Source organism: Theropithecus gelada, chromosome 1 (assembly GCF_003255815.1).
Source record: "Theropithecus gelada isolate Dixy chromosome 1, Tgel_1.0, whole genome shotgun sequence".
In the NCBI taxonomy this organism is placed as follows: Eukaryota; Metazoa; Chordata; class Mammalia; order Primates; family Cercopithecidae; genus Theropithecus; species Theropithecus gelada.
Genome location: NC_037668.1, coordinates 2,436,522 through 2,462,734, shown reverse-complemented (window position 1 = coordinate 2,462,734; position 26,213 = coordinate 2,436,522). Strand labels below are relative to the sequence as shown.

Sequence of the window (26,213 nt, the reverse complement as noted above, 5' to 3'; positions counted from 1 at the left end):
GTTTCTTGTGGATTCTACTCCCTCTTGGGCGTGTTAGCAGCCCGCCTCTAGAAAGATGGCTCTTGTCATTTCTTGGAAACACAATAACTAACTTTAGTCGAATTTTATTTAAAATAGGAGTGCATGGACTCTGCCTGAGGGTCCAAGGGGCTTCTTTGAAAGGAATGTTTCTATGGGCAGGGATTTGCTGCATCCACTCTGGACACAGAGTGGTCCCTTCCAGAGCCATGACTGTCTCCTGCGGCAGTGAGACGGGCGTCAGTGTGAGAGCTGAGGGCCACTTGCTTCATCAGTCTCACCTGAGCATGTGTGTGCAGGAGCAGCTGCTCATACAGCAGAACTTTCTGGGAGCACAGAGTGAGATGCCCACTTCCTTTACTTGTGTGATTTCAGTACAAGTGGGAGACCATACACACACTCCTGTGTATCAGCACACAGCCAGCCCCAGCAGAATACATGGCATTGGCCAGTGCAAAGCTGATGGTTGACATGAGAGCAGGGGGCTGCAATAGGCCTTCTCCCAGTCTCTGCCTGAGGCAAGTCTGGGCTGGCCCTACTGCCAGGCCTGGCAGGATCCTTAGTCCCTTCCAGAAGTTCATTCCAGTCTTTATCCCAGGTGTGAGCAGTAAGCATGGGCCCCTATAGGCCCCTTAAGGGATGCTGTTTCCTCATCTAGAGCTCTGAGCAGGGTCTCGTCTGTAGCCTTGTGGATGAGCCTGGAGACCTCACAAAGTTCTCCATCCAGGGCCACGGGAGTCTCCCTGTCTCTCACTTTCCAAAGCGTCATCCGCCTTGGGTTGACTTTAAGTTTCCTGTGTGAGTTCTCCAACTCTGCTCTTTGGCACAGCAAAATGGCAAGGAGACCCAGAGCCCCAGGCCTGCCTTTTCCTGAGCTCCCTACTTGCCTTATTAAAATACTCTTTGACCAAGGAAAGAGGAGGGACCTCCCTCATGGGGAGCTGAGGGACTGGTAAGCAGAGAAGGGCATCTGGGCTAGTCCATATGTCCCCAGAGAACTCTGGCTGAGCTGTCCCAGGCGGCCCCACGTGAATATGTCCCAGCTTTTCCTCGTTAGCACCAGTGGCAAATCTTCCACACTGTTTCAGGCAATGTGGTCGACTTTCAGTTTAGGAAACAGGGTGACTGGGGTCTTGGAACCCCAGCTGTGAATAATTCCCATGTTGAGAATCCCCCTCCCTGCCCTCGTCCTGATGTAGGACTCTGGCCTGGAAACTCGGTGACCTCCTCTCCAATGCCCAGGGGCAGCCCCCTGCCTCCCGCTCAGTGCCTGCCCCAGCCCTTGACTCACTATGCAGCTGGAGAAGCCGATGCCCCCCAGGCGGGGACACACATAGTGCCACACACCAATGCTGCCGCGGCGGATCCTCTGGCCCACGGCCAGCTCTAGGAAGAAGAGGGGGATGCCGATGATGATCAGCAGCACCAGGTAGGGCACCAGGTAAGCACCTGCAGGGAGAGCAGAGGGATGGCAGAGGGGCTCTGGAGCACAGCAGCAGAGTGAGGGAAGGCGCTACAGCCATGTCCTCCAGTCTCAGCCACATCTCTGGTCATCCGCAAGTTGTCACCAGTCTCGGTGCTCCTCCGTGAATGATCTGGCCCTAAGCGTGGCCTACCACACAGCAGCCCACCGGGACCCACCTTCTCCCCTTTGGCTCCCCTGACCTGAAACACTAAGGCAGGAAGTGTATGCATGTCAACTCACAAGGCTAGGTTCAGAAACAGACAGACATTGCACTGCTTCTCCAGAATCCACATGTCAAGTCACAAGCGGCAGACACACTCACCTCATGAGGTGCTCCGTGGACACCTGTTCACACCCCCTACTGCCCACAGAGAAGCAGCCGCAGATGGCATGGGGGCTTACTCGCCCCCAGACGCACAGACACTGGGTGCAGCCTTCCCAGAGTCTGAACCAGACGCTGATGCAGCAGACTGGGCAGCTCCAGGGAAGCAGAGCTTGGAAGCTCTCCAGGGAGAGGGGGGCCTGACCAGCTTTGCCATTAATCTCCAGCTAATTGAGAGAAACGGGAGAGAAATTAGCAGTTCAGAAAAGCGTGGCCAGGAGGATCATAAAGGATAGAATGGGTCTCGCTAAAGATTCCAGATGATAAATTAATCTTGCTGTCCTGTCCTGGGCCTCACTGCAGAAACAATCTCAATTCCAAGTGACAGGGCATTTAGCAGGAGAATTAAAACCATGTCTGGACACAGATGAGTGCACCCCGCTGAGAGCTGTGCCAACAACCTAGTCCTGTTAGCAAGGCCCTGCCTATCTGTCACACACTGTCAGGCCAGCCCCAGTCACCAGGGCCCTGATGGTCACCCAGCACTCTCTGACTAAGCCTTGCCAGTAGAGAGCCTCCAGAAGCCCCCAGATACACTGCTCTGACCCCATAACATAACATCCCACATATTCACCAACATGTGCCCAATCTGCCAATGAACACTGGCAATCGGGCATCTCCTAGGCACAAATTCTGCCACTTGGCAACAATTAACTATTTACTGCAGGTCCACTCTGTGCCATGCACATGCAGCAGGGGACAGTGGAGTAACAGAAGGCACAGACACCATCCTAGAACGGTTCACGATCTGCTGGGGAGGCACGCAGAGTCACATGAGTAATATGAGCACGCATGTGTATACACACACCCACCCCCCCAAAGACTAGTCACACAGGCCAACCAAGCACATACATGCTGAGGAAGGGGCCAGGGTCCCATGGAGCTAATCAGGAAAACCTTCTGGGGAGGCAACCCACCGAGCTTTATAGGACAGCATCTCACTCACTAGATGCACACATACATTCAACTCGTCACTAACAAGCAGTCCCATCATGGTGCTCAAAGGAGAGAGGGCCCAAAGGGCCACATGCTTAGACCCCTGGGTCTGTCTTTAACTCAGTCTCTTGGTCTTGGGTGTGGGGAAATGGAAGAGGAGCTAAGTGATCTGCTGCAGGAGGGCAAAGGGAGACAGCCTCACTGGTTTTGTATTTCGCCCCAGTGTTCTGGATGGGGCAAGATGTGCAGGGAGGTGAGTTTCAGGGTGTCTGCAAAGTGGGTTGGCACCTTCTCTGGATGCCTCTTTTTTCTCCCCAAAGAATCAGGGCAAGCCTCCAGGTAACTGCTGCCAAAGAGTGACAGGGGTGGGAGTGCAAAGACAAGGTACTGGCCCCTCACCATCCAGGCTCTGTCCACCTCAGGCAGGCTGCCAGCCCTGAGTTGACTACAGGTCTCTCTACCACTCCAAAGCCTAAACTAACCAGAGCGCTCAGGGGGCCACGGTCAAGATAGGCAGAATCTGTGGTTAATCAGAGGTACTTTTTCATATCAACCTTTGTTGCAATCACTAGAAAATGCAACAGCACCCTCTTCTGCCTTAGAAAATACAACCTGGGGACACAACTGGATTTCCTTTTATGTTTCAACAGCTTTTGGGAGCCTCAAGTTGTTCATCCAAATAGCGGGGAGCACTGTTCAGGATGTTAGGAGATTTATCAGGACAGGGCCAGGATCCAGGATCTCTGAGGCCTTCTGGATCTCTTATCATCTATGCCTCGGTCAGTATTCTAAGCCTCACTTCTGGCAAACCCTGAGGTTATTCCTGGGGTTTAAAAGACCATCTTGGTGGTAAGAGCCAGGTCCTGAAGTCAGACCTCCTGGTTTTAATGACTTACTAGCTGTGCAACTTTGGGAAAATATTTGATCTCTCTGTGCTGCTGTTTTCTCATCTGGTTGAAGAGGATGAAAATGTTACGTATAAAATTGCTGATATTTGACCATTTTTGACTTACAAAAATGGCCATTTCATAAGCTTTGACCCAACACCTATCACACAAGGCTGTTGCAAAGATTGAATGAGTGGCTTACCCATAGTAAGCAATGGTTGAACACTTGCCTTTTTCTCATAAAAATAAACAGAAGGAAAAGCAAACTAGGGAGATGTCAACATTTCGTGGAGCTAAGGAGAGTGTTCCAGAGTTTCTGTCCAGAACTATGCAAAGTTTGATTAGATCGACTATGGCTCAAAAGCACAGACTCAACTCTCAGACCAAACAGCTGTCTTCTTCCTGTGATAATTTGCCTCCTCCTAAAAAATATTTAAGACGACTTGCTATAGACTCCGTCTCAACAAACAAACAAACAAACAAAAACCTGTAAAAGGGCCAGGAGCGGTGGCTCAAGCCTGTAATCCCAGCACTTTGGGAGGCCGAGACGGGCGAATCACGAGGTCAGGAGATCGAGACCATCCTGGCTAACCCAGTGAAACCCCGACTCTACTAAAAAATACAAAAAACTAGCCGGGTGAGGTGGTGGGCGCCTGTAGTCCCAGCTACTCGAGAGGCTGAGGCAGGAGAATGGCGTAAACCCGGGAGGCAGAGCTTGCAGTGAGCTGAGATCCCGCCACTGTACTCCAGACTGGGCGACAGAGCGAGACTCTGCCTCAAAAAAAAAAAAAAAAAAAAAGGCCGGGCGCGGTAGCTCAAGCCTGTAATCCCAGCACTTTGGGAGGCCGAGACGGGCGGATCATGAGGTCAGGAGATCGAGACCACCCTGGTGAACACGGTGAAACCCTGTCTCTACTAAAAAATACAAAAAACTAGCCGGGCAAGGTGGCGGGCACCTGTAGTCCCAGCTACTCAGGAGGCTGAGGCAGGAGAATGGCATAAACCCAGGAGGCGGAGCTTGCAGTGAGCTGAGATCCAGCCACTGCACTCCAGCCTGGGCGGAAAGTGCAAGACTCTGTCTCAAAAAAACAAAAACAAAAAAAACAAAAAAAACAAAAAAAAAAACCTGTAAAAATATGGGACAGTTAAAGGTAGAGATAAAAAGGGATTGCAGGAATCAGAGAAGATAGAAAAAGGAAGGCAGGAATGTGGAATGGAAAGCTCAGAATTCTGAGAACTGACAATGCTTTTCCTCTAGGGTAGTTCTTTATGTCTGGTGCCATGGTGACTGGTGTCATTGTGAACAGTCAGACTGTGGCAAGAACACCGTCCTGGGTGTGAGTGCTTGTGTGTGGCATAGAAAGGGACTCTAATTCATCACCAAGTGCCCAGGCAGAACTGATCATCTAAGCTAGAGAGAACAAGGTTAGAGATTCCCAGCTAAGTCCTCCAATGCCACATGTCCTTTGAAGTCATTTTAGGCGCCTTGGAGCTCTTCTCGACATCTCACAGTGCATAAGGAAACCATACACTTTTATATCTTTGCTTTGGACTAGTCTTATATCAACTCAGTTATCATGCCACGCAGGCCACAAGCTCTGATCGATGGCTACTTATTAAAAAGTAAAAAAGATCTTTCAAGCAAGGAGACTATGCAGCTAATATAGCTTGCTATGGGGGAAAGATGGAAGCCTTTGGCCTAATTCAATCACAAGAGTTCAGGTGGGCATTCTCACTCCCTGCCCTTCAAAAGAAACTGGACAGGAGGAGAAGCCTCCCAGTCAAACGTGGCCTTCTGAACTAGGGAAAGGCGCATCCTGGAGAGGAGGGGACTGCGTCTTTGGAAGAGGCTACATGGCAAGAGTTCCACAACCAAGGAAGGAAGGAAGGAGCTGGAGTAAAATGCCTGCCAAGCTGGGGCCACCAAACAGGCTGGAGCATGCCACGCCAGGCACAGGGACTCAGGAACATAAGAGCTCTCGCTAGTTGACTTTCTCAGGACCAGAGGTCTGGGCTTGCAAATCTCTTTGTTTCCAGCCTATTGGGTTTTCTTTATGTTTAGTTAGTTGATCCCTGGTTTCAGGAAAAGCTGCCTTTGGACAATTCCTGGGGGCTGGAAGTGGTGGTAGTGGTTTGATACCAGGGGCAACATCCTCAAGAGGGATTCAAGCCTAGGGGACAGTGTGAAGGCCCCTCTTACCCAGAGGCAGTAGCTGTGGAGGCTAAGTGCCCAGGCTCTGGGCAAGCCTGTCCAGGTTTGAATCCTGACTTTATCACTAGCTGTAACCTTGGTCACACACAACCTTGAACAAGTTATCTAACCAATTTGTGCCTCAGTATTGTAGTCTCTAAAACAAAGATGCTAACAACTCCTTCATATAAGGCTGTTGGGAAGATTCGATGGCTGAATCACATAAAATTGGTGCTTTGGTTGTTCTAAGATGCTCAAATATCAGCAGCTTCAGGCACTTAGCCCTAATATCCATTAAGCCCTTAGAACAGTGCCTAGCACCTCGTAAGCATTTAGTAATAATGGCCAACAGGTGCCCCTTACCGTGTCCGGTCGTGTGTTGCCCGTTCTGCACGTAAAGCTCATTTAATCCTCCCAACTATCCTGTGAGGCAGGAACTGCTATTATTCTCATTTTGCAGATGAGGCACAGAGAGGTTAAGCAATTTGTAGGAGGTCCAAAATTTGATTGGCAGGGCTGGAATCTGAACCCAGGCAGTCTGGAGCCAGAGCCCACTTTCTTATCATGTCCTGTAGTCTCTTGGTAGCTACTAACCATCATTATAGCCATTCCTGGGGCATCTTACTCTGGAATCCTGAGCTCCAACCTACAAGGGCTCCAGTTCTGCCTCAGCAAAGGGGTGTTCTTTTTCACCCTCAGCCCGGCCTATTTGCAGGGGACCCCTGATGCAGGCAGAGCTGTCTCTTACCTCCTCCATTTTTCTGGCACAGGTAGGGGAACCTCCAGATGTTGCCAAGGCCCACAGAGAAGCCAATCTGGGCCAGGATGTACTGCAGCTTACTGTTCCAGGCCGGCCGGTCCTCTGCATCCAGCTCCTCCTCCACTGCCTTCTGCTTGCCGCCTGCCTCGCCAGCCACATTCAGTACGCTCTGCTTATAGTCCACAGGCTCCTCGAGGGCCAGCAGGTCGGCCACCGACTCAGTGACATGCTCACTGCTGTGCTCACGCTGGGTGACTTTGCTGTTCTTCGGCATTGATGCCACCTGGGGCGTGTAGCCCTGCTCCCCAGCACACAGAGAAGATGCAATTCAGCTGCTGTCAGCTCCTTCTCATCCAGGGACCTAGGAAACCAGGAGAGCAGGAGAGGATTATCTGACCACACTAGGAAGCTCAGGAGCCCAACGTGGACACAACCCAAATCAACTCCCCATCACACTCTGAGGCAGGTCAAGGGCCTCAAATACTGAGCTTGCCCTCCCTCCCCATCAGGGGCTGCCCGGTGAGGAGCTCAAGGCCTACAGACTCAGTTTCTCCACAGGCTTTACCCGAGCATTATTTGAAAAGTAAACCTAAAGGGGCAAAAGAGGCAAAGCCATACGCCAAACCCAAGTAGATCGTTTCTTGAAGACATTTCTCTCTTCCATACTGCAGAGCTTAGAGTGCTCAAGCCCCTCTGGAGGCCCATAGAGCCTTCCCTTTCCAGGTGTTCTGCTCAGCCAAAACCACCTGGTGGGAGCCATGGAAGCCAGTGCCTGCCTTCCTTAGGGCCTTTTCATTCAAAATGCAGGGATTATATCAGGAACTGGTTAGAAATGCGGCATCTCAGGCTTGCACCAGACCTCCTGAATCAATCTTTGCCTTTTTACAGGATCCCCAGGTGATTAAAAGCGATATTAACATTTGAAAAAAAAAAAAAAAGGGCTCTTGAGCCATCACCGTGGGGCCCCTGGACACCAGTGCCTATGGCATCTCCATTCCCCTGGCCGGAGTGGCTGACCAGGCTCAGCTAAAGATTCTGGCACCAGAAGCCAAAAGCTGTTTGCTCAGTGCCAACGAATCTTGGGTCATTGCTCAGCACTGACATTATCTGAGGACTTCTGCAGCCAAGAGCTGGTTCTCCATCCTTCGGCGACAGTTTTACAGCAGATAATGTCTGCACAACACGGGCGGGGGAGGCAAAACCCTCCCCTGCTCCTGCCAGTCCTCATTTGTCTTTCATGCTTTCCCTTAAAGAAATAAAGCATCAAGAAAATGAAGCCTTTGAAGAATTCCACCATTCTGTTACATTTGAAGGCACCCCCTCATTAAGGGAAGGTTGGAGGATTTAAAATTAAACATACACACCCCAGCCTGCGGTTGCCCTGCATCTTTCTAGGGATGTAACTTACCCAGCTCTGTAATTACTTTATTAAGGGAAAGAGCTGTCTCTGGAAGCTGGGCTCCCTGTTTGTTCTCCTCGTAGGTGCGTGCCACCTGAATGGCACAGGCAAGGTTGTTGTGCAGTACAAAGGCCAGGCCTGTCCTTCCTGCCAGCCTCAACCCAGACCTCCTGGCTGACCACAGCCAAGTCCTGATTGTCAAGGAGACCTGCCAGCCAGGCCCTGTTACACATGTAATGAAGCTGGGAGGTTTATGGGGTTGGCTAGCCCTCCCTCAGCCAGGTATTGGACCACATTAGCAGGTGACACCTGCTACCCTCCTCTTCCAAGGGGACAGTGAGTCTTTAGTGACTGCCCCCTCACACCTCAAGAATAGACAGGGTTCGGCTTTGGAGTATCGATGACAGGGCCAGCCTGGTTAGAGGACCACAGAATTCCCTATAACAAGCTCTCTGCTGGGACTCACTTCACAGCGGGTAAGTTGAACACTCCATTGTGTCCTGAAGGGTGCCCCATGGGTGGCACTTGCGCATCTGTAGAACTTTCAGCCCTCAGCCTCCCCCCACAGGGCTGCCGTGTTGCTTGTGCTACACAAGTGAAGTGCGGCCCTAGGAGTTACGCAATGGAGAGGCCTGTGTCCTTGCCTGGGCTGCCAGCATGGGCTCCTCTCCTCACTCAGCAGGTCCCCCGTCTGCAGGGCATGCAAACAGAGAAATGGCTGCTTGTCAAGGCATCTCCCCCTCCCCTACAGCTTACATCCAGAGCTGTTACTAAAGATGAGATCTGGGAAGAGGGTGGGGGTCCCTCTGGAGCCTACAATCACTAGGGTTCCTTGGCTCAGAGCCTGTCTTCGGCCGCTCTGCCTGCAGCAGAGTTTGAGCAGAGCAATCTGCAGTGCATTAGGTATGATTTACTGATCATCGAGCCACAACTAGAGAAAACCAAGGGGGTTTCCTGCAAGTCTGCAGAATTTATCTTGCTGCTGACCAACTGGAGCACATGTTTCTCCATAAATAGCCTAGTGAATGGCAGCTTCGGTCACCAAGATGAGAAAGGGCTAGGAGGAAAAAAAAAGCATCATTTTAAACAAGGAGGACTCAAGGACATTCTGGTAAACCAGAGAAGGATACCTACAGCAGCATCCGGCAACCACAGAGCATCAGCTAACACGAGCTTCCTCCTTTTTCCCAAGATGTCACTGATGCCATGCGCATCCCACACTGAGGGATGGGGGCCCAAGGACTCCTGTGCCATTAGGTCTGCAGGATGCAAAGGGCTTGTACAAACCTCCAGGCTGAGGCACTGGGCTGGGCTGCAGTCATGACTGGAACCCTCTGTGTCCAGTGAATATGCCCAGGTGACAGCAGGGTCAGACTCAGAAATTAAAGCTTAAGGGACCTAGCAATTGTCCAGCTCAATGTTCCCATTTTATCTCTGAGGAAACTGAGGCCCAGAGAGAGGAACTGAATTGCCCGAAGCTACTCAGGTTCTCCTAACACCCTGTCTGGGACAGAGTCAGACTCAGTAGGGGTGGGGGACACAGGGAGAAGACCACTGGGTGTGGGAGTGTGAGGCATGGGCTGTGAAGCCGGACAGGCCTGGAGTTGAGACTTCATTCACTCACTCACTCACCTGACATACATTTCCTGAGTGCCTCCTATATGCCAGCCTCTGTTCTAGGTGAGGGATACAGCAGCAAACAAAACAGGCAAACTGTCTCCTCTTGTGGAGTTTGCATTTCACGTGGAAGGGCCAAATACTAAAGAAATCGATGTGTAATATAATGGCCAGGGGTGATAAACGCTGTAAAGAAAATCACACCGGAGGGGTGCAGCAAGCTGGCAGGCAGCTCTTTTATGCTGGGTGCGGGGATTGGGGGGGCAGTCAGGAAGGGCATCTCCGAGGAGGTGACATTTGAGCAGAGGCGTGAGTAACAGGAAAGAGCACTGGCAGAGCGAACAGCAGACACAAAGCTCCCAAAAAGGAAGCAGCCCTGGGAATTCCAGGAACAGCAAGGTGGCCAGAGCTGCGGGGCAGAATGAGAGGCAGAGACGGGCAGAAATGCGCTGGGGAGGGAGAAGCGTGGCCGTGCTGTGTGTGAGGACTGGGGCTGGCGCTCTGAGGGAGGTGGGCAGCCCTGAGGCCTTGGCCACACACTAGCTGTGTTCTCTTGGACACGGCACTTTATTTATGTGAGCATCCGTTTCCTCATGGGTGAAAAGATTGCATTTAATGACGCCTCTCATCTCCCAGGGAGGGCTGCTGTGAGGGTCCAAGGAGCGGCCACACACAGAGTGCCTGGCACAGAGCTTGGCACACAGAAAGGACCCAAATGGTAGCAGCCACTGCCTGGAAGTCTTGCATTGTTTACCTTTACACATTTAAAAAATATGTAAGCCCCCATATTGATATTTGATCCCGTCAATCCCATTTCTTCTCAAGAAAGGCCAAAGAGAGCTGACCGTGGGAGCGGAGGCAGGTGGAGAGAAGCATCCTGCACCACCTCAGTGATGCCCACTTTCTTCTCCAGAACTGGTGTCCACCTAGGGCAGCCCCTAGAAAGGCCTACCACACACCATACCCCAGTGTCAAAGAAAGCCAGACAAAGGTCCCACAGCTCCCAGCTTGGATCCGAAACACCAGCAATATTGTTATTAATAAAAACAAGGCCTGAAGTAAAAGTTAAGCATTATTGTTATTAAAATGTACCTCATATTTGGAATAGCTTGAGACCACTTAAAACCATTTTTTATTTTTTACAACCTGGGTTGGTGATCCTGCTCGGGAGTAAGACGGCCTGGGTTCCAACCCTGGCTCACTGCGTGCCAGCCACCTGGCCTGGGCAACTTTTCTAGCCTCCCTGAGCTGCAGTTTCCTCATATGTCAAGGGAGGGTGCCAGTGGTGCCTACCTCACCGTACTGTGAGGAGGATACGTTGTACTGGTCTTAGAACCGTGCAGCATCCAAGAGGCGCTCACAAATGGTACCGTTTCTTCAGCTCTCATTCAATTCATACCCCAGTGGAGCCTGTGACTTAGAACAACCCTCCCTGCCCCACCCCCAGTTCCCTGAAGCCATGTGCCGGTGAAAGGTCAGCTTTTACAGCAGGCAGGGCCTGGAAATCCAAAGTGTACCCAGCCAATGACCCCAAAGCCTTGTCTGTGAGGAGCATCAGGATCAGAGAAGGACCCTGAGAGGGGCGATTCCTCGCTTTCCATATCCATGCATCTCATGGAACCAGCCACGATCCAGACATCAGCAGGCCAGCTAGGTACTGGGCTTGACCAACCTACTGTGCAAACTGGTACCATTGCCCTAACTTCCCCAGACCTCAGTTTTCCTGTGTGTAAAATGGGTTGGCACAGATGGCCTCCAAGACCCCTTTCAGCTCTAGCATATATCCACTGAGAGTCCCTCCCGCTTGTGGGTGTGAGCAAGGAGCCACCTGCCCCAGGCACCTGTAACAGTGGATGCGAAAGGTAAGTTCTATCTGCCCTGCCGCCCTCCATCAGCTGAGAGCCCACTGGAGCACGGTAGAGATGTGGTGACAGACAGCCCAGCTGTATTCTAATTATCCCCCCGTAGTAGCTGGGGTGGGTTGTGAAGTGACTTTCATGAGCAACACGTCGGATGATGAAGCTGCAAGGTACTCTCTGAAAGGAGTGCCTCCGTCCCTGAAAGCACAGCGCCGAGGGGCGCGAGTGCCGAGCAAGCCCTCGGTGCCAGCTTGTCACTTAGCAACAGAGGTGGCTTGCAGCTCAGAATAGCTCCTGCGAGAGAAACAGGTCGGAGCAAGTGAACTGCGAATCTTCTTGAAAGGAGAAAAAATAGTGTGACTGGGAGGCAGACAGGTAAAAATATCTCCTGCCAGAGGGGTGAGGTCTCCATGAAAATTTTTCAAGCACAGCATCCGGCAATTAGCTCAAGGTGGTGGGGAATGGCTGCTCTCACCCTGGCACCAGGACAAAGCCTGGAGCTGACAGCAGCCACGGAGGAGAAGGGAAGCGGGGCCCTTCTGTAATGATGGAGGCAGCTCCCTGAGCACCCAATTCCTGGGCTTGGGGTGTTTCTTGCTAGGGAGGTTCAGGTAACTCAAAGGACAAAGAGAATCATTTACTTTCCGAGTTAGACTCCCCAGGGGAGGTGAGTGGGGGAGCCACCATTTTGGGGAAGCAGGCAGTCACCTAACTACAACCACCACAGACACCACAGGCCCACCCTGCCCAGCCCCTGCCCGTGCTCCTCACCCTGCTACCCTTGGGTCTTGTGGCTCTGGAAAGAGTGGCTGTGGCCAAGCACATCCTTAAAAAGCACCTCTTCAGGGTGTTCCAACAGGCACCCTGAAGAATCCCCAAGAAGAGGAGAGCAGTGGAAGTGGTCCCTGCTCAGGACCTCAAAGCCAACATGTAACTCAGGTAGAATCGGCAGTGAGTAGGAGCCACGTCAGAGAAAGCTTGGCAGCTTCCTGGTTTCTTCATGACAGGCAGTTGTGGCCCAAACTGTTCTCCTAATTACTTCAGAGCCTCTGAGCTTTTACTGAGCCCAAAACAGGCCGGACTGTTATCAGAGACACAAATTATTTTTAATTGTTTTATTAAAACCTCTGACAGTCACCTGGGGCAAACTGCTCCTGACAGAGCCTGGCCTTGACTTGGAGGCTTCTGCCCCTGGATGTTCTGGCCCAGGACACAGGCAGGGACCCCACACCCTTCTTGACTTCTCTTTCCTCCACCCCCACCCAGGTCACAAGTCCTGTCAGTGTGCTCAGCTCTGTCCTCTTCCCACCCCCTGCTCTAGTTCAAGCCTGCTCTCTGGCTAGATGCCTGCAGCAGGCTCCCAGCTCACTTTCCCCACCAGCATCCTACACATTGCCTTCGGTGGCATCTTCTGGAAATGCCACGCCGCCCCACTCCCACTGCCTACTGAAGGGAGCCCAAGGCCCTTTCCAAGGCATTTGGGCCCGCTCTATCTCCTGGGCCTCAGCTTCCACTTCCTCCCAGCCCACTCACCACTCACTCTAGACTAACCACTTCCCATCCCCTGACAGCTGAAGCCTTCTAGGTCCCCTCGCCTCTATGACAGCTCCTGCGAGTCTGTGAGTGAGCATTAACGCTCTGCCCTTCTCAGCACACTCCTCGTAACACTCTGTTACACTATTTTACTATTTGGCTGTCTGGTACAACCAGTTGTCGTTATGCCTGATCCCTTTTCTAAACAGCAAGCTCCTCGAGGCAGGATCAAAGGAGCATTCAGCTTGGTGCCCACCCTTCACTGCTCCTACCCACCCAGTGCCTCACACACACAGATTATCTGTGGGCACAACATGGTATTTACAGGTGTTCCAGCGTCCCTGCCTTCCAATCCTCTGAGAACAACCTGCTTCTCATGTAGAAATCTTACTACTGCCTCACCTTTGAAACAAAGAGGTAGGGTAAAACACTAACAGCAGTGACTAGAGGGACATTTGAACCTACCGGAAGTCTGCATGTCCCAGCCAGGGGGACTCTAATCCAGTGCATCCCTGTAGCACACATGGGGAGAGCCCCAAGACTTGGAAGCCATCTGTAAAATAAGGAGCTGTGCTTGCCTGCTTACCTACCAGCTGCATCTGGTTACCACATGGATGGAAGGAGAAAGAGAAACAAAAGCTCATTGAATAGTCAAATGAACAGAGTGGTGATTTTTTTTACTCCATTTCACAGATTTGTTGGGTTTGTGTTTTCCATCTCATACCTCAATTGACACCATCTTTGCTTCTGCAAGGCCAAATTCTGGTATCTTATTATAATATGAGCATGATAAATATGACATTATTGAATTGAATGAGTGCATAAATGAATTGATCCATTTTTGAACTCCCCAAAGTTTCTGGAGTCTGATGTGTTTTTCCAGCTCCCAGTTTTTTCCATTTCCTGATGCGATATTCTGATGCCAAGACCATATCATGCCCCAAGGATGCCCCAAGTGACAGTTTGAAAGCCAGGATACACTAAGAAACCTGGCCATCCCTTTGTGACTTTTTGCCACTTTCAAAAGAGCCAGTATTTGTGCTGTACCTTCCCTACTTTGTAGACAGAATCCATCCTCACCTCAGGGAAATCATCTTTGGGTGGGCACAGCATGGCTTGGGACTTGTGGGACCATTCCAAACAAGAAATCTAGCCGAGGAGCCAGTGGCACCTTATGCAGCCCTTTCTTACCTTCCTGTTGCATTTGCCGAGTCTGTTCTCTTCAGTCGATATCTTGTTTTCTTAGTCAAGAAGGAAGGGAAGCAGGAAAGGGGGCAGATGGTCCAGAGGGGGAGGAACTGGCACTGAAAAATGTGGGTGTGGCCAGTGCAAACAGATCTTGTGGTTCCATTTTACCATCTCACGTGGGAGAACGCATGCTCTGTGTGCATGTAAACAAGGGCAGCCCCAGGACCCACCCCCCGGCAATCCATGCATTCTCTCTTTACTGGAATTCAGGTGCTGAGGGATCCACTGGGGGAACTTCTGAAGGCAGCGTGGGATAACAATGATAACACAGCACATAGGCCATAATTCTTGAGTCCCATCTCTGTGGCAACCACCATGCTGAGCACCAAACAGATATTAGCTCCTTTAATCCTGCCAGTAATTATAACAGGTAGATACCACTGTTATTCCCATTTTACAAATGAAGGCATAGAAGCTCAGAGGGATAATTACCTATATTTCATTGAATCTAGGATCCTGTGATGCTAGCACTTTCTTGAACTTACCAGAAAGGATCCATCGAAGGTTTCTACCCAACTAGGGTGAGCTGTCATAGACCCACAGCCATGTTGAAACAGCTATTGATTGCATGTCATGTCCTGATTTTAAGATGTGGTAATGTGCAAAAATACACATTTTGGAATTGATGAAATAAGGCAAGTCATCCAAAGCCCCCGGATCTGCACTGACAGACTGACCCTGGAGCCTGACTCTCAACCTCAATGCTATCATGGGTTTCAGAGCCAGGAAAACCTAAAGTCCTGCTCTGCCATTTATGAGATGTTAGTCTTTGGGAAAATACATAACCCCTCTTGGCTTTACCTTCTGGACCCGAAGAGATAGGAATGAAGGATGCTACACCTTGTGGGCTTGTCATGAGTATAAAATGAGGTAACACAAGAGTTGTGCTCAACTCAGGCCAGGCCCTCTGGGCATGCCATCAACCAGTGCCAGCTACCACCTTCACGTGAGAACATGTGGGAAATGGGCTTAGCCAGGAATCAAGGCATACTCACCCACATTCCACAATGCCCTGGAGCTGGGTGGGACATGCACGTGTGAGCCCAAGGACACAGTGGGCTGACAGGGGATGCTGAGGCTCAGTTCTCCGACTTCTACTCCCCTTTTGGCCTGGAAGGAGAATAGAGCCCAGCGACTCCTATAAACTAGAGGTACTGCTAAAATATGAGATTTAAAAATATTCCTCTTGCTGTTTTTTAAATCTCTTTCCTTCCTTCTTTTCCTTTACTTCTTTCAACAAATATTTGCTGAACATTACGTGCTAGGCCCTGTTCTAGTGCAACAGAGAACAGAGCAAATAATGTCCCTGCCCCATGGGATTTATATTCTAGTGCAGAGGGACAAATAGAAATCAGACAAATATATAATTTATACATACAAACATACACTATATCTGATAGTATATATAAGTATATCAAATAAGCATATACAGTATAGAGTATGAGGGGGTGGAGCACAGCAGGGATGCTGCAACAGAGATGGGGCGAAGGAAGCATGCTCCGATAAGGTGACATAAAGACTTGAACAGAGTGAGAGAGTGGGCCGTGTGGATGTCCTGGGAAAGCATTCAGAGCAGAGGGAACAGAAAGTGCAAATGCCCTGAGGCAGGACCTGAATGCCTGGTGAGTACAAGGAACAGACAGACGGCCATGTGCCTAGAGCACCCTGAAAAACAGAAGAGTGGGAGGTGCTGGGCTAGGAAGACAGTGAGTGTTCAGAGCAGGCAGGACTCATGGAGCATGGAAAGGAGTTAGGGTTTTCTTTCAAGGTTAATAGGAAGCTATTGGAGGTTTTCAAGCAGGGGAGTAACGTGACTTGACTATTTTTATTTTTATTTATTTATTTTTTTTTGAGATGGAGCCTTGCTCTGTTGCCCAGGCTAAAGTGCAGTGGCACAATCTCGGCTCACTGCAACCTCCGCCTCCCAGGTTCAAGCAATTCTCCTGCCTCAGCCTCCTGAATAGCTGGGATTACAGACGCAGGCCACCACACCTGGCTAATTTTTGTATTTTTAATAGAGACGGGGTTTTATCATGTTGGCAATGATGGTCTGGATCTCCTGACCTCGTGATTTACCCGCCTCGGCCTCCCAAAGTGCTGTGATTACAGGTATGAACCAACACGCCTCGCCTGACCTGACTATTTTTATAGGGATCAATGGCTGCTGGTAGGACAAGTGAAGAAACAGGGAGGGTAGGTAAGCAATATTGGTGATGTGGATCAGGCTGTAGATGAGACTTGAGTTTTGAAGAGAAAGGGAAACTGAGGACCTGAGGTGCTGAGGGGCACACCAGGTCTCAGACAGATAAAGGACCCATGAGAGTATACCAGTTTGGAAAAAGAAAAATTTTAAAGACCAGATATGCATATAAAAGTCCAGGAACAACTAATGAAAGCCTCATTCCCTTCTTTCCTCATTCATGGGGGGACCACCATGGGGACAGATGACTCCTCACGGCATCTGCCAAAAATCATCTGACCTGGATTGTCTTAAAACCACTATTTTCTGTTGTCTCAGAAAGAGACAGAGGGAACCAAGGGTGTCCAATTACCTGAGTTACCAAACGGACTGCTGAAGAGCTCTTGAAGGAATAGTGATCAGAAACCCTTAATTACAGTCCCAACATGATGTCTCTTTCCTGAAAATGAGAAGGGTTTATGTCTCTTTCCTCACCAGCCTTCAGTGAAGCTCTGTAGAGTGTTGGGCAGAAAAGCATCCTACTGGGACAAGCCACAGGTGACCCACTGTGCTTACATATGTTATCTATCCTCACAACAACTTGAGATAAAATACAATTCTTATCTTCAAGACAAAGAAGCCTCTATCATGTACAAGATTACCCAGCCATACAATGGAAGAGCAGGGATTCAGACTGTCATCTACCAAACTGTAGCTATTTTCTTTCTGACATACTGGTACGTTCCGATCTTTTGCATGTCATGACACAGAAAATAACATTAGCATGGCACACTGGGGTACATAGAGGGGACGCCACCATGGTAGGCCATCCCAGGCTACTCCAAGGAATGAGGGCATCATTATTTCTGAGCCACATGTTACCCATCTGTAGCACTGGTTGGGAAGTTCTGCAGTGCTCCATGCAGCCTTGCAAAATGATACGTTCAGGAAGTCAACCGTGGACCGAACCCATCTACTACCATTTCTCCTAGAGATCAGGATCTTCCTCACTTGACTGAGTTCTCTTCCAAAACTCACAATATAAAGCAATTTGGGGAACTGGTCAAGGAGATTCCTTCCAGCTGTTCTTTGGAGTCCCAAATTACTAGCAGGCAGATGGCCCCTGTAGTGTGGCAGGACCATGGACAGCGCCCACCCGGTCATTCTGAGAGCCAGCCCCAGGTTGCACACGCAGTACAGAACATCTGCTCTTCTTCCTTTAGATCTGGGCAAAGTAAGGGAGACCCATGTCCTCAATGAATACTCACTTGGCAGTACATTCTTTAACCACCCTATGGAGTGACTATTCATTCCTCTTGCAAGGTAGTTTTAGCAAACATTGCTTCTGCCCCATTTAGAGCTGGTGTGGGATTCAAAGCCTCAGGAACCCAGGAATCTTGTAATTAAAGAAAAATGTAACTGGCAGAATTTTGGGGTGTGGACCAGTGAATTCCATTTGTAAGCAAAATAGAAGGTGGTAAATTAGTGGTACACAGAATTCAGCAGAAATTCTAATTAAACCAGTAATTAGAAACAATGGCGTACAGTGACAGGAAACTTGTTATCTTCAAATAAACTGCTAGGTAGGCTCGGGAAGGCAGAGTGGCAGCTCAGTGGGACAACTGCAGCTAATGAGCTGTGAGCTGGTGTACTCACTCCCCTGACTCTATATGTGCCTCACTCCCACTCCACAAGAGGACACAGAATGGACAGGGCTTTGTGCCTCAACTCCCTAGTTGGGGACTCAGGAAGCCTAGGACTCACCTGACCCAGAATTATTCTCTAACAAAACACACCTGGTTCTGAACATGAGACTAAGTGTATACAGTAATTCATATTGCATCTGAGCTTATGTTCTCACATGTTAATTTTCTGTACATATTGAATGTTTAACTATATATTAAAAAAAAAAAAAACTGGATTTGCCCATAAATGAGCAATGTTTTAAGAATCACTCATGCGAGGAGGAGGAAGAGAATGAGAATTATCAACGGACTTATCTCCACAAAATGGCTGCCTATGAAGCAAGGGTTTCTGGGAAGTCCTCTTCGTCCACTGCCAGTGAGGAACATTAATACTTACATTCAGTTATCCACCTTCAGGAACTTCCCCACTGAGATCTCAGGTGGTTTGGAGACGATGGGCAGGCTAGGACAGCATGGACCTGTTCTGGGGATGGCGATTTTTCAGAGAAAGAGAAGAGACAGAGAAGCTGGAGGAATCAGGTGCCATGTTTCCCCAAACGGCCACGGACACGCGTGGCAGAGTTTTGGAGTGAGGAGAAAGTGGGCTCTCCATGGGACAAGACCAGGAAGAAGCAAGTGGCATCTCCCCAAGCAGCCCTGCCAGCAGCTGCTGTAAATAACCTTGAAGTGTTCGCAGTTTTTCTCTGGGGTCTGGGGCCTCACCAGAAACGGCTACAAATCCCTGGCATACACTCTCCAGCAGAGACACCTGACCCGCCAAGCTCCCATCAGCAAGTGGCCGTCCTTGATTCTGCATATGCGGAAACTCTCAGGGCAACATCCACCCGGCTCTGACTCCTCTCACTGGTCTACACACGAACCCCTAGCTTGGACAAATGTTAAGGGAATGAGGTCAAGGGCAGCAGAGGTCAGGAAGAGAAGGACAGGGAAAGGACAAGAAAGCACCAAGATGGAGCCTGGGATCTTTTTCTGGATTTCAACCCACCTGGAGCCAAATACCATATTCCCCAAACCTTGGACATTTGGTTATGTTAGTTTTCCACCAATTTCCAATTAGTACAGGCCCATTTCCCCTTTTCCCGGGGCATTAACTTAAAAAAAAAAACTGGACCCACAGCTCTAGACAATCTTGTTTGGGTAAATGCCTAGGTTGTCAGCATTTATTAAGAATGTATTGTGGAAAAGTATCACATAGAGGTTAGGAACATGAAGTTTGGACTGATAGAGTTCCAATTCTCTGGTCGCCACTCATTACCTGTGTGACCTTGAACAAATCATTTAACCTCTCTGAACCTTAAATTTTACAATCTTAAATTTAAATTTTACTGGAGATAGCAATATCTGTCTCCTGGGATTGTAGTGAAGATTAAATGAGATGGTCTGGGAATAAAGTACTTAGCGCAGCACAGAAGCCTCAATAAGCAACTGGATATTATCAATTTGTGCCAAGCACAGTGTGAGCTACTGGAATCCAGAATTGCACTCGCCCCTCCTAAAAGCATGCAAAGTAGGCATTTCCTCACAGATCACTGCCCCACTTGAGTTTGGGATAGTGCTCTAGCAATCAGTTCTACCTATGGCACTGTGCTTCTGACCTCTGGCAGCCAGCAACATCAGTCAGGGAAGGGAAACACAGGGGCTGAGGTGACAGGTTTTTTCCCCCATCCTGGTGCTCCAGATGTTTGGCTGTGAGGACTTCTTGTAGCTCAGCCTGGGAGCGAGTGATAACTCAGAGCTAGTTCTAGCAAAAAAGCTTAAATCCATCTTCCCTTCAAACTATTCTGCTGCTTATCTTAGCAGCTTTAAAGGGATTAATGATGAATTGTCCTGCTGCAGCAAACCTGGACAGAAAAGGAGTATAAAGGAAGGGAGGGTATACAGGCAGAAGGAACCTGCTTCTCTGGAATCTTCTCATCTCTGTTTCCGTCATCCTTGGAATTTGCTCCTGGATCCAATAGGGAGGGCATTGGCTCCAGAATGAATGGTGAATGCAATGCACGTGCACGCGAGTGCGCGCGTGCACACGCGCGCGCGCACACACACACATTGCCAGTAGCAGATTGGAGTCCCCTGACCCAGCATGGCTTCTTTCTTGCTGCAGTGGGGATCCCCTTATTTCCTTCACTCTTAAGGCACACACATCTTAGCTCAGCACCAAATCTGGACATTTTACAGACAGAGAAAACTAGGGACTCAGGGTCCTTCAGGAAAACAGGAGTCACATACCTCACTTTCCTCTCCAGGAGAGGCCAGCCTCAGCTCTCCTGAACAGTTCTCTTGTAACTTTCAATTCTTTATGGATATAATGGGTGGGGAGGAGGATGGCAAGACCTGAACAAAGAGAAATGACCCCTGAAGTCCACCCAGCAGGTGCAGCAGCTTGGGACCAGGCCACAGTCAGAAACAACCCCAAGGAGTCAAGGTCTGTGCTGGAGTCACCCGAGCGCTGTTGCAGGTGGCCAAGAGCAGCCAGCAGACCCAGAAAAGCTGAACCCCACCCCTACCCCAACACTAATCCTGCTCTTAATCAGGCTTCCCAATTTAGGGTCTCATGGGGAGACTTGAGGGTTGGAAACAGGTCTATGTGAAGCTGAGTTATGGGTCCTTCTTAATCACGTGGGAAGCACAGAACCTTCATGTTTCCCCACATCCCCTTTCATGATGGAGCAGGGGCAATGAGAGAAAGAACTGCCTCTGGTTAAGGCCCGTAAGGGAAGGGATGGGGAAGTAACATCTAATGAGCACCTGCTGTGTCTAGCACCTGGCTCAAAATAAGCCGGCAGAAATAATATCACAGGCATCCCTTTTTTACAACTGAGGAAACTGAGACTCCCGAGGTGAAGTGACTTGCCCAAGGTCACCCCACTGGCACATGGCAGAACACTGGGCCCAGTTTTGACCACAATCACAGAGCCTTTCCTCACCTTTCCCTTCACCTCTCCCCATCTCCCTGCCCAGACCAGCCTGGCCCTGCTCACCTTCCCATGGAGTCAGAGCTCCAGGACCCTTGCTCAGCAGCCAGAGCTGTGCTTAGCTCCCTCAGAGGACTTGCCCACCTCTGCCCAAAACACTTGGGCTCAGGTCATTCCTGCTCACGAGTCCTGCTAAAGAACTCCATTCAACTAACAAACAGCTGACACACGACTCTGTGTGTGACTCAGGCCAAACAAACTCACTCCAATCAGAGCGGGTGGGCATGATTTGCCTCCTGCACTGAGTCACCCTCCAGGCTGAGCTGCAGGGATTCGCTGAAATTCAACCACCTACTTAGCCACAGATGTTCCATTAGAGAAAAATCGGCAGTGGAGCTAAAGCCTCTGATGGTCCCCGTGGATGGGCCATGGCCAAGGACAATCAGGTGTGACCTCAAAGCTCTTCCTGCCCAGGTGATGGGTCTGCCTCACAGAGCCATGGGATAACGTAAGCACAGAACGAGACACAAGAACTCCCCACTGTAAACCTCAACACACTCTGACCTTGTTCTCCAGACATAAGTGAGCGTGTCCAGCAAGGCCTTAACAGGCGCTAACTAAACTTTTGGTTGAATTTTTTTGGAGCCATTACAGGATTGTCTTTGTTCCTGAAGTTCCTGCTAACAAGGACAATGCCCGGAAAAGAATCTTCTTTCTCATTACCACTTCCCTGTCTCCCCAACCCACCCCCACCTGCCTCAAGTTTACAGCTGAATTGCCCCAAAGGTAGCTCTGGTTAGAAATCTCCTAATCCAAAACGCCTGTTAAAGTATTTCTGAAAAGAAAAAAAAAAAAAAAGGAGAGAGGAATGGGATCAAAAAATATTTTCTAAAGCCAACTTGACAGGGCCTAGGTCCTGTAAGGTGAATGGCCTTGGGATTTCTGAACTTGATTTCTGACAGGGCTGTCTGGGCTTTAAAAGGAAACATTACGCTTCTTTCCAAGGCGGCCGCGCCCCTGGGGGAGCGGCCCTCCCTGTAGTACTGCGAGCATTCAGCATCGCTTCAGAACACGGCATACACAGGCACAAATGCAGCAGAGGCCTCTCGCCCGGCCAGGACGGCGCCCCCTCCAGATGGGCACCCCACGCACGTCCCCTGTCTCAGCCATTCCGTTCCCCAGATGCGCTTCCCACGAGGGAGGAAGGGCTCTCTGCTAGCTCCGAATCCAGCGAGGACCAGCCCCAGGACTGAGAATTAAATATTCATCTCGGACGTGAGAGTTCTGCTTCGCTTGCCAATGTTACTGTCAAGGTCACAGGCCTGAGGCCGAGCGGCTGGGGCTGGTGGTCTCCAGCTGCGAAGGAGGCTCCCAATGGAATTGCGCCCAGGGCGCGCAGTTTCAAGCCGTGGCTGTGCTGGGCAGGCCCCCTCCCGGTTCTCCGCGGGCGGTTGCCTCCGCAGGTCAGCCCAATTTCCTCCAGAGTTCCTGGGCCCTTCTGAGCACCAGAAGCTGAAGCCTGGTGTCCAACCCCTGCGTGCGCCGCTGGGCACCCCGATGCGCGAAGGAGAGCGGGCCCCGGGGCTCCGTCGCCAGGCAACCGCGGCTGGAGCTGCGAGAGGAGCCCGGGACCAGCGCAGGGTCGGGCGGATACCCGGGCAGCGCCGCCTCGCACCTTGGTTCTCAGCCCTCCCTGACTGGGGCGGGGCCAGAACAGGGAAAGTTGCAGTGGCCGGCCCGGTAAAGCCAGGCGGGGCGCGGCCAGCGACTCACCTGTCACGCGTGGGTAGTCGCGCAGACTCGGCCCGTGCACTCCGACCGAGCAGCTGCGGTCCCCGACGGGTCGCGGACGCACAGCTCCTCCCGCGGGCCACAGGCCCCCGGCTGGGGCTGGGGCGACACGGGGCTGCGCGGCGGCGCACGCGACTCCGCTGGCTCCTCACTCCCTGCCTCACCGCCAGTCCCAACCCGGCACCCGCCTGCCGCGCGCTCGGGGCTCAGGGGAGCGGCGCGGGGACCCAGGTCCCACGGCAGAGAGCACGCGGCGCTGCGAAAACTGGGGCCGAGTGCCGCCCTCCCTGCGCCCTGCCCGCGCCGGCTCTGCGGAGCGGAACGGAGCTGGGCGGAGCGCTGCGCGCACTGTTCCCTCGCTTTCCGAAAGGCCACCCTGGCGGCGGGGCGCCGTGACGCAGGCTTGACTCACGCGCGGGCCCGCGTCAATGCGAGGCTCTCGGGCAGCTACCGAGGCTCTGATGGCCGACGTAGGCGGAGAGGGTGGGCGGTGGGCGGGGGGCGGGAGAGGGAGTTGCCAGGGGGCTTAGCTTCTTGAGGTCACTCGTCAGGAGATGCAGACCCTGGAGCCCTCGCCAGGGCTTCTGCCCTGGGAGGGGAATGGGGTCCCAATGGTTAAAGCCCTCCTGGACCCTGGGCCTCACTTTGTTCTTTTCAGACTCACCTCTTTCGGCCTTCCTTCATGAACTCAATCTCAATTCATGTGGTCATTTCCCCTGCCCTGGACATTTCCACCTCCCTGCTTCTGTTCCCTTTCCTTGAGATGTCCTTCCACTCCTCTGTCCATCCATCCTACTATTCCGAAAGGCTGTTCCCTGTGCAGGTCAACTCTTCAGGACATCACTCATCTGTTGAGCACCTACTGTGTGCCAGGGGCTGCACAGGCTGAAAGGATCACAGAGGTGAGGGAATAGAACCTCCTAGAGAGGCAGTGTGGGTTGACCCAGGTCTTCACAATACAAAGCAAAAGGATTGGAGAATCTACAAGATGAGTAAAGTGGGGAGACAGTGACAGGGAAATTCTGACTGGTTTCTGAGTAGGCCTCTTGGAAGATCCTGGCCTAACGGAGGGACAGTCAGAAGGGGAGAAGGATGACCCCTGTGGAGTGGACAGTATGACAAGGGCATAGATGCAAGAGAGTAGAAACATATGCGTGGGGTGGGGTAGTGGTTGCCTAAACTGGAGCAGGGGTGGGGATGATGAGAGGTGAGGTTAGAGAGGGAAACAGGAGCCATCCTGCCAGGGCCTTGGGTGGCTGTTATGGGAGTCTGGATGAATTCTCTCTCCTCTAGGGAACACTAAGGGGACCTTTGGCATCCAAGGCAGGTGTTTGGGAGGAGTGGGAGATGGAGGTTGTCTCAGCTGTCTTAGTGAAAGGTGGTAAGGGCCATTGTCAAGAACTCTGAAGGGTCTAGGATTTTACACTTACAATCTAAGTTAGCCTGCCAGTTTCATGGATGCCAGCAGAAGACAGGAAACTCTGGGCCAGACACAAAGGACTTTAATTACTCATGGCACAGCAGGCTGCAAGAGCTTCCCTTAACTCTGAAGTCCCATGGGAGGGACATGAGACTGGACCACACACACTGAGGAACTCCAAGTTTAGGAAACCCCAATCTTTTATAATGTGCTGCAAGCAAACTTGGCCGACATTTGCCCTAGACATATATTTATTATACTAGACAGCAAACAGAACTGCCCTCCGCTAGAGGGAGATGCTCTCGTTGGAGGCTGTTTGCTATGCAAACATCCTCCAAAAGATAATGGGAACAAAAAGCCATCAGTGCGCCTGCCCACAAAACTTGTGGGAACACAAGACACCCATAGAGAATTATCTCCCAATAGAAAAATTATTTCAACAACTATTTAGTGAGCCTAATGGTTACTTTACACTGTTCCAGGCCCTGAGGAGATAGCAAAATATGAGACAGATAATAATCTCTGCCCTTACAGGGTTTATATTCTGGTGAAACCAACCAGGGAAGCAGATGGGGTGGAATGGCATAGCAGGAAGTAGCAAGAGACAGGACAGAGATGAACAAATAGAATGTGACAACTGACGTGGTGTGGGAGGTGGGAGGAAGGAACCTATCAGAGACAGGCAGTGTTAAGGCAAGAGAACTTACAGGTGGTGTGGCCATGGGAAAGGGGAAGGACTTTGGAGGCTCATAGATCTAAGTTTTCATCCTGACTGCCATTTACTAGAGACCTTGAGTTAGTGACATAACTTCTCTGAACTTCTGTTTCCGTGTCTGTAAAATGAATGATACATACCCCATAAGGTTGTTATGATGATCATGAGATGATTGTTCTAAAATATCTGGTATTGGCCAGGTATGGTGGCTTGCACCTGCAATCCCAGAACTTTAGGAGGCCAAGTTGGGAGGATTGCTTAAGCCCAGGAATTCGAGACCAGCGTGGGCAACATAGCAAGTGCTCATCTCTAAAAAAAAAATAGTAAAATATCTGTTATCATATCTGATACCATGTTCTTAATACATAACTGTTATTAGGGGTATTACTAGATGATTGTATTGTTATTAACCAAGATGGGGAATTTAGAAAGAGGAGCAGATTTGGAGAATAAGGTAAAGAGATAACGGATTTGGGACATACTGAAAATGGCATGTCCTTGGGATATCAAGGTGACAACCAGAAGATGCCTTGTCTCACTGCCTTTTATCACATCCACCCAGTGAAACCCCAACCTTGAATGAACTTAATACCTGGTTTCTATGTGCCAAGTTCTCTAGACAGAAACACACCACAGCCCAGTCTCCGTCTGCCTTCATGGCCACCAACTTCAAGTGGGCTCCTCATGCTTCCTAAGGACTTCCCTATGATTCTCTGGTCAACTTACTTCCCCACTCTGATCAAGACCGCTCCAACCAGAACTCTCCCCAAATACTCATCCTACTTCCCCCCCGCCGCCCCCCGGCCGATGCCGCATACTTCCCTGCTGTCTCAGGAACTGCCTTACTTCATTTGGAAACCCCTCGGTTTTCCAATGAGAATTAAACCGTTTCCATCTGCACATACCCTCTTCTCCCTCTTCCCCAGATACAGTAGGGAGAGTCTCTCCTCTCTAGACCAGCCCCCAGCTGTCCCCTGGGTCCTATGGCCCCACATCTTCTTGAGAACCTCAGCCACCCATTAGTTAATCCAGTGTCTCCTGTCTGTCTCATCAACTTTCCCTTTCTCCTGGATCCTTTTTAGCAGCTCGTGAGCATATGCAAATGTCTTCCTTTAAAATGTCACTGGAGTCCGTCTCAAAAAAAAAAAAAAAGTCACTAGGCTCTCATCCCTCATTTCTTCCGCATTCTCTGCCT

General features: G+C 50.6%; 1 protein-coding gene across 1 annotated transcript in view; it reads right to left on the bottom strand.

Annotated features, from left to right (window-relative positions):
- Window positions 1-23,231, bottom strand: part of SLC6A17 (solute carrier family 6 member 17) — a 51,919-nt gene extending 28,688 nt beyond the window's left edge. Inside the window, exons 1-3 of the mRNA XM_025392954.1 lie at window positions 22,866-23,231; window positions 6,628-7,000; window positions 1,310-1,467 (exon numbers count right to left, since the gene is read on the bottom strand). Of these exons, the coding sequence (XP_025248739.1) occupies window positions 1,310-1,467; window positions 6,628-6,913 (444 nt within the window). The 5' untranslated portion in view covers window positions 6,914-7,000; window positions 22,866-23,231. The remainder of the gene's footprint in view (window positions 1-1,309; window positions 1,468-6,627; window positions 7,001-22,865) is intronic.
- Between the last annotated feature and the right edge of the window lie 2,982 nt (window positions 23,232-26,213).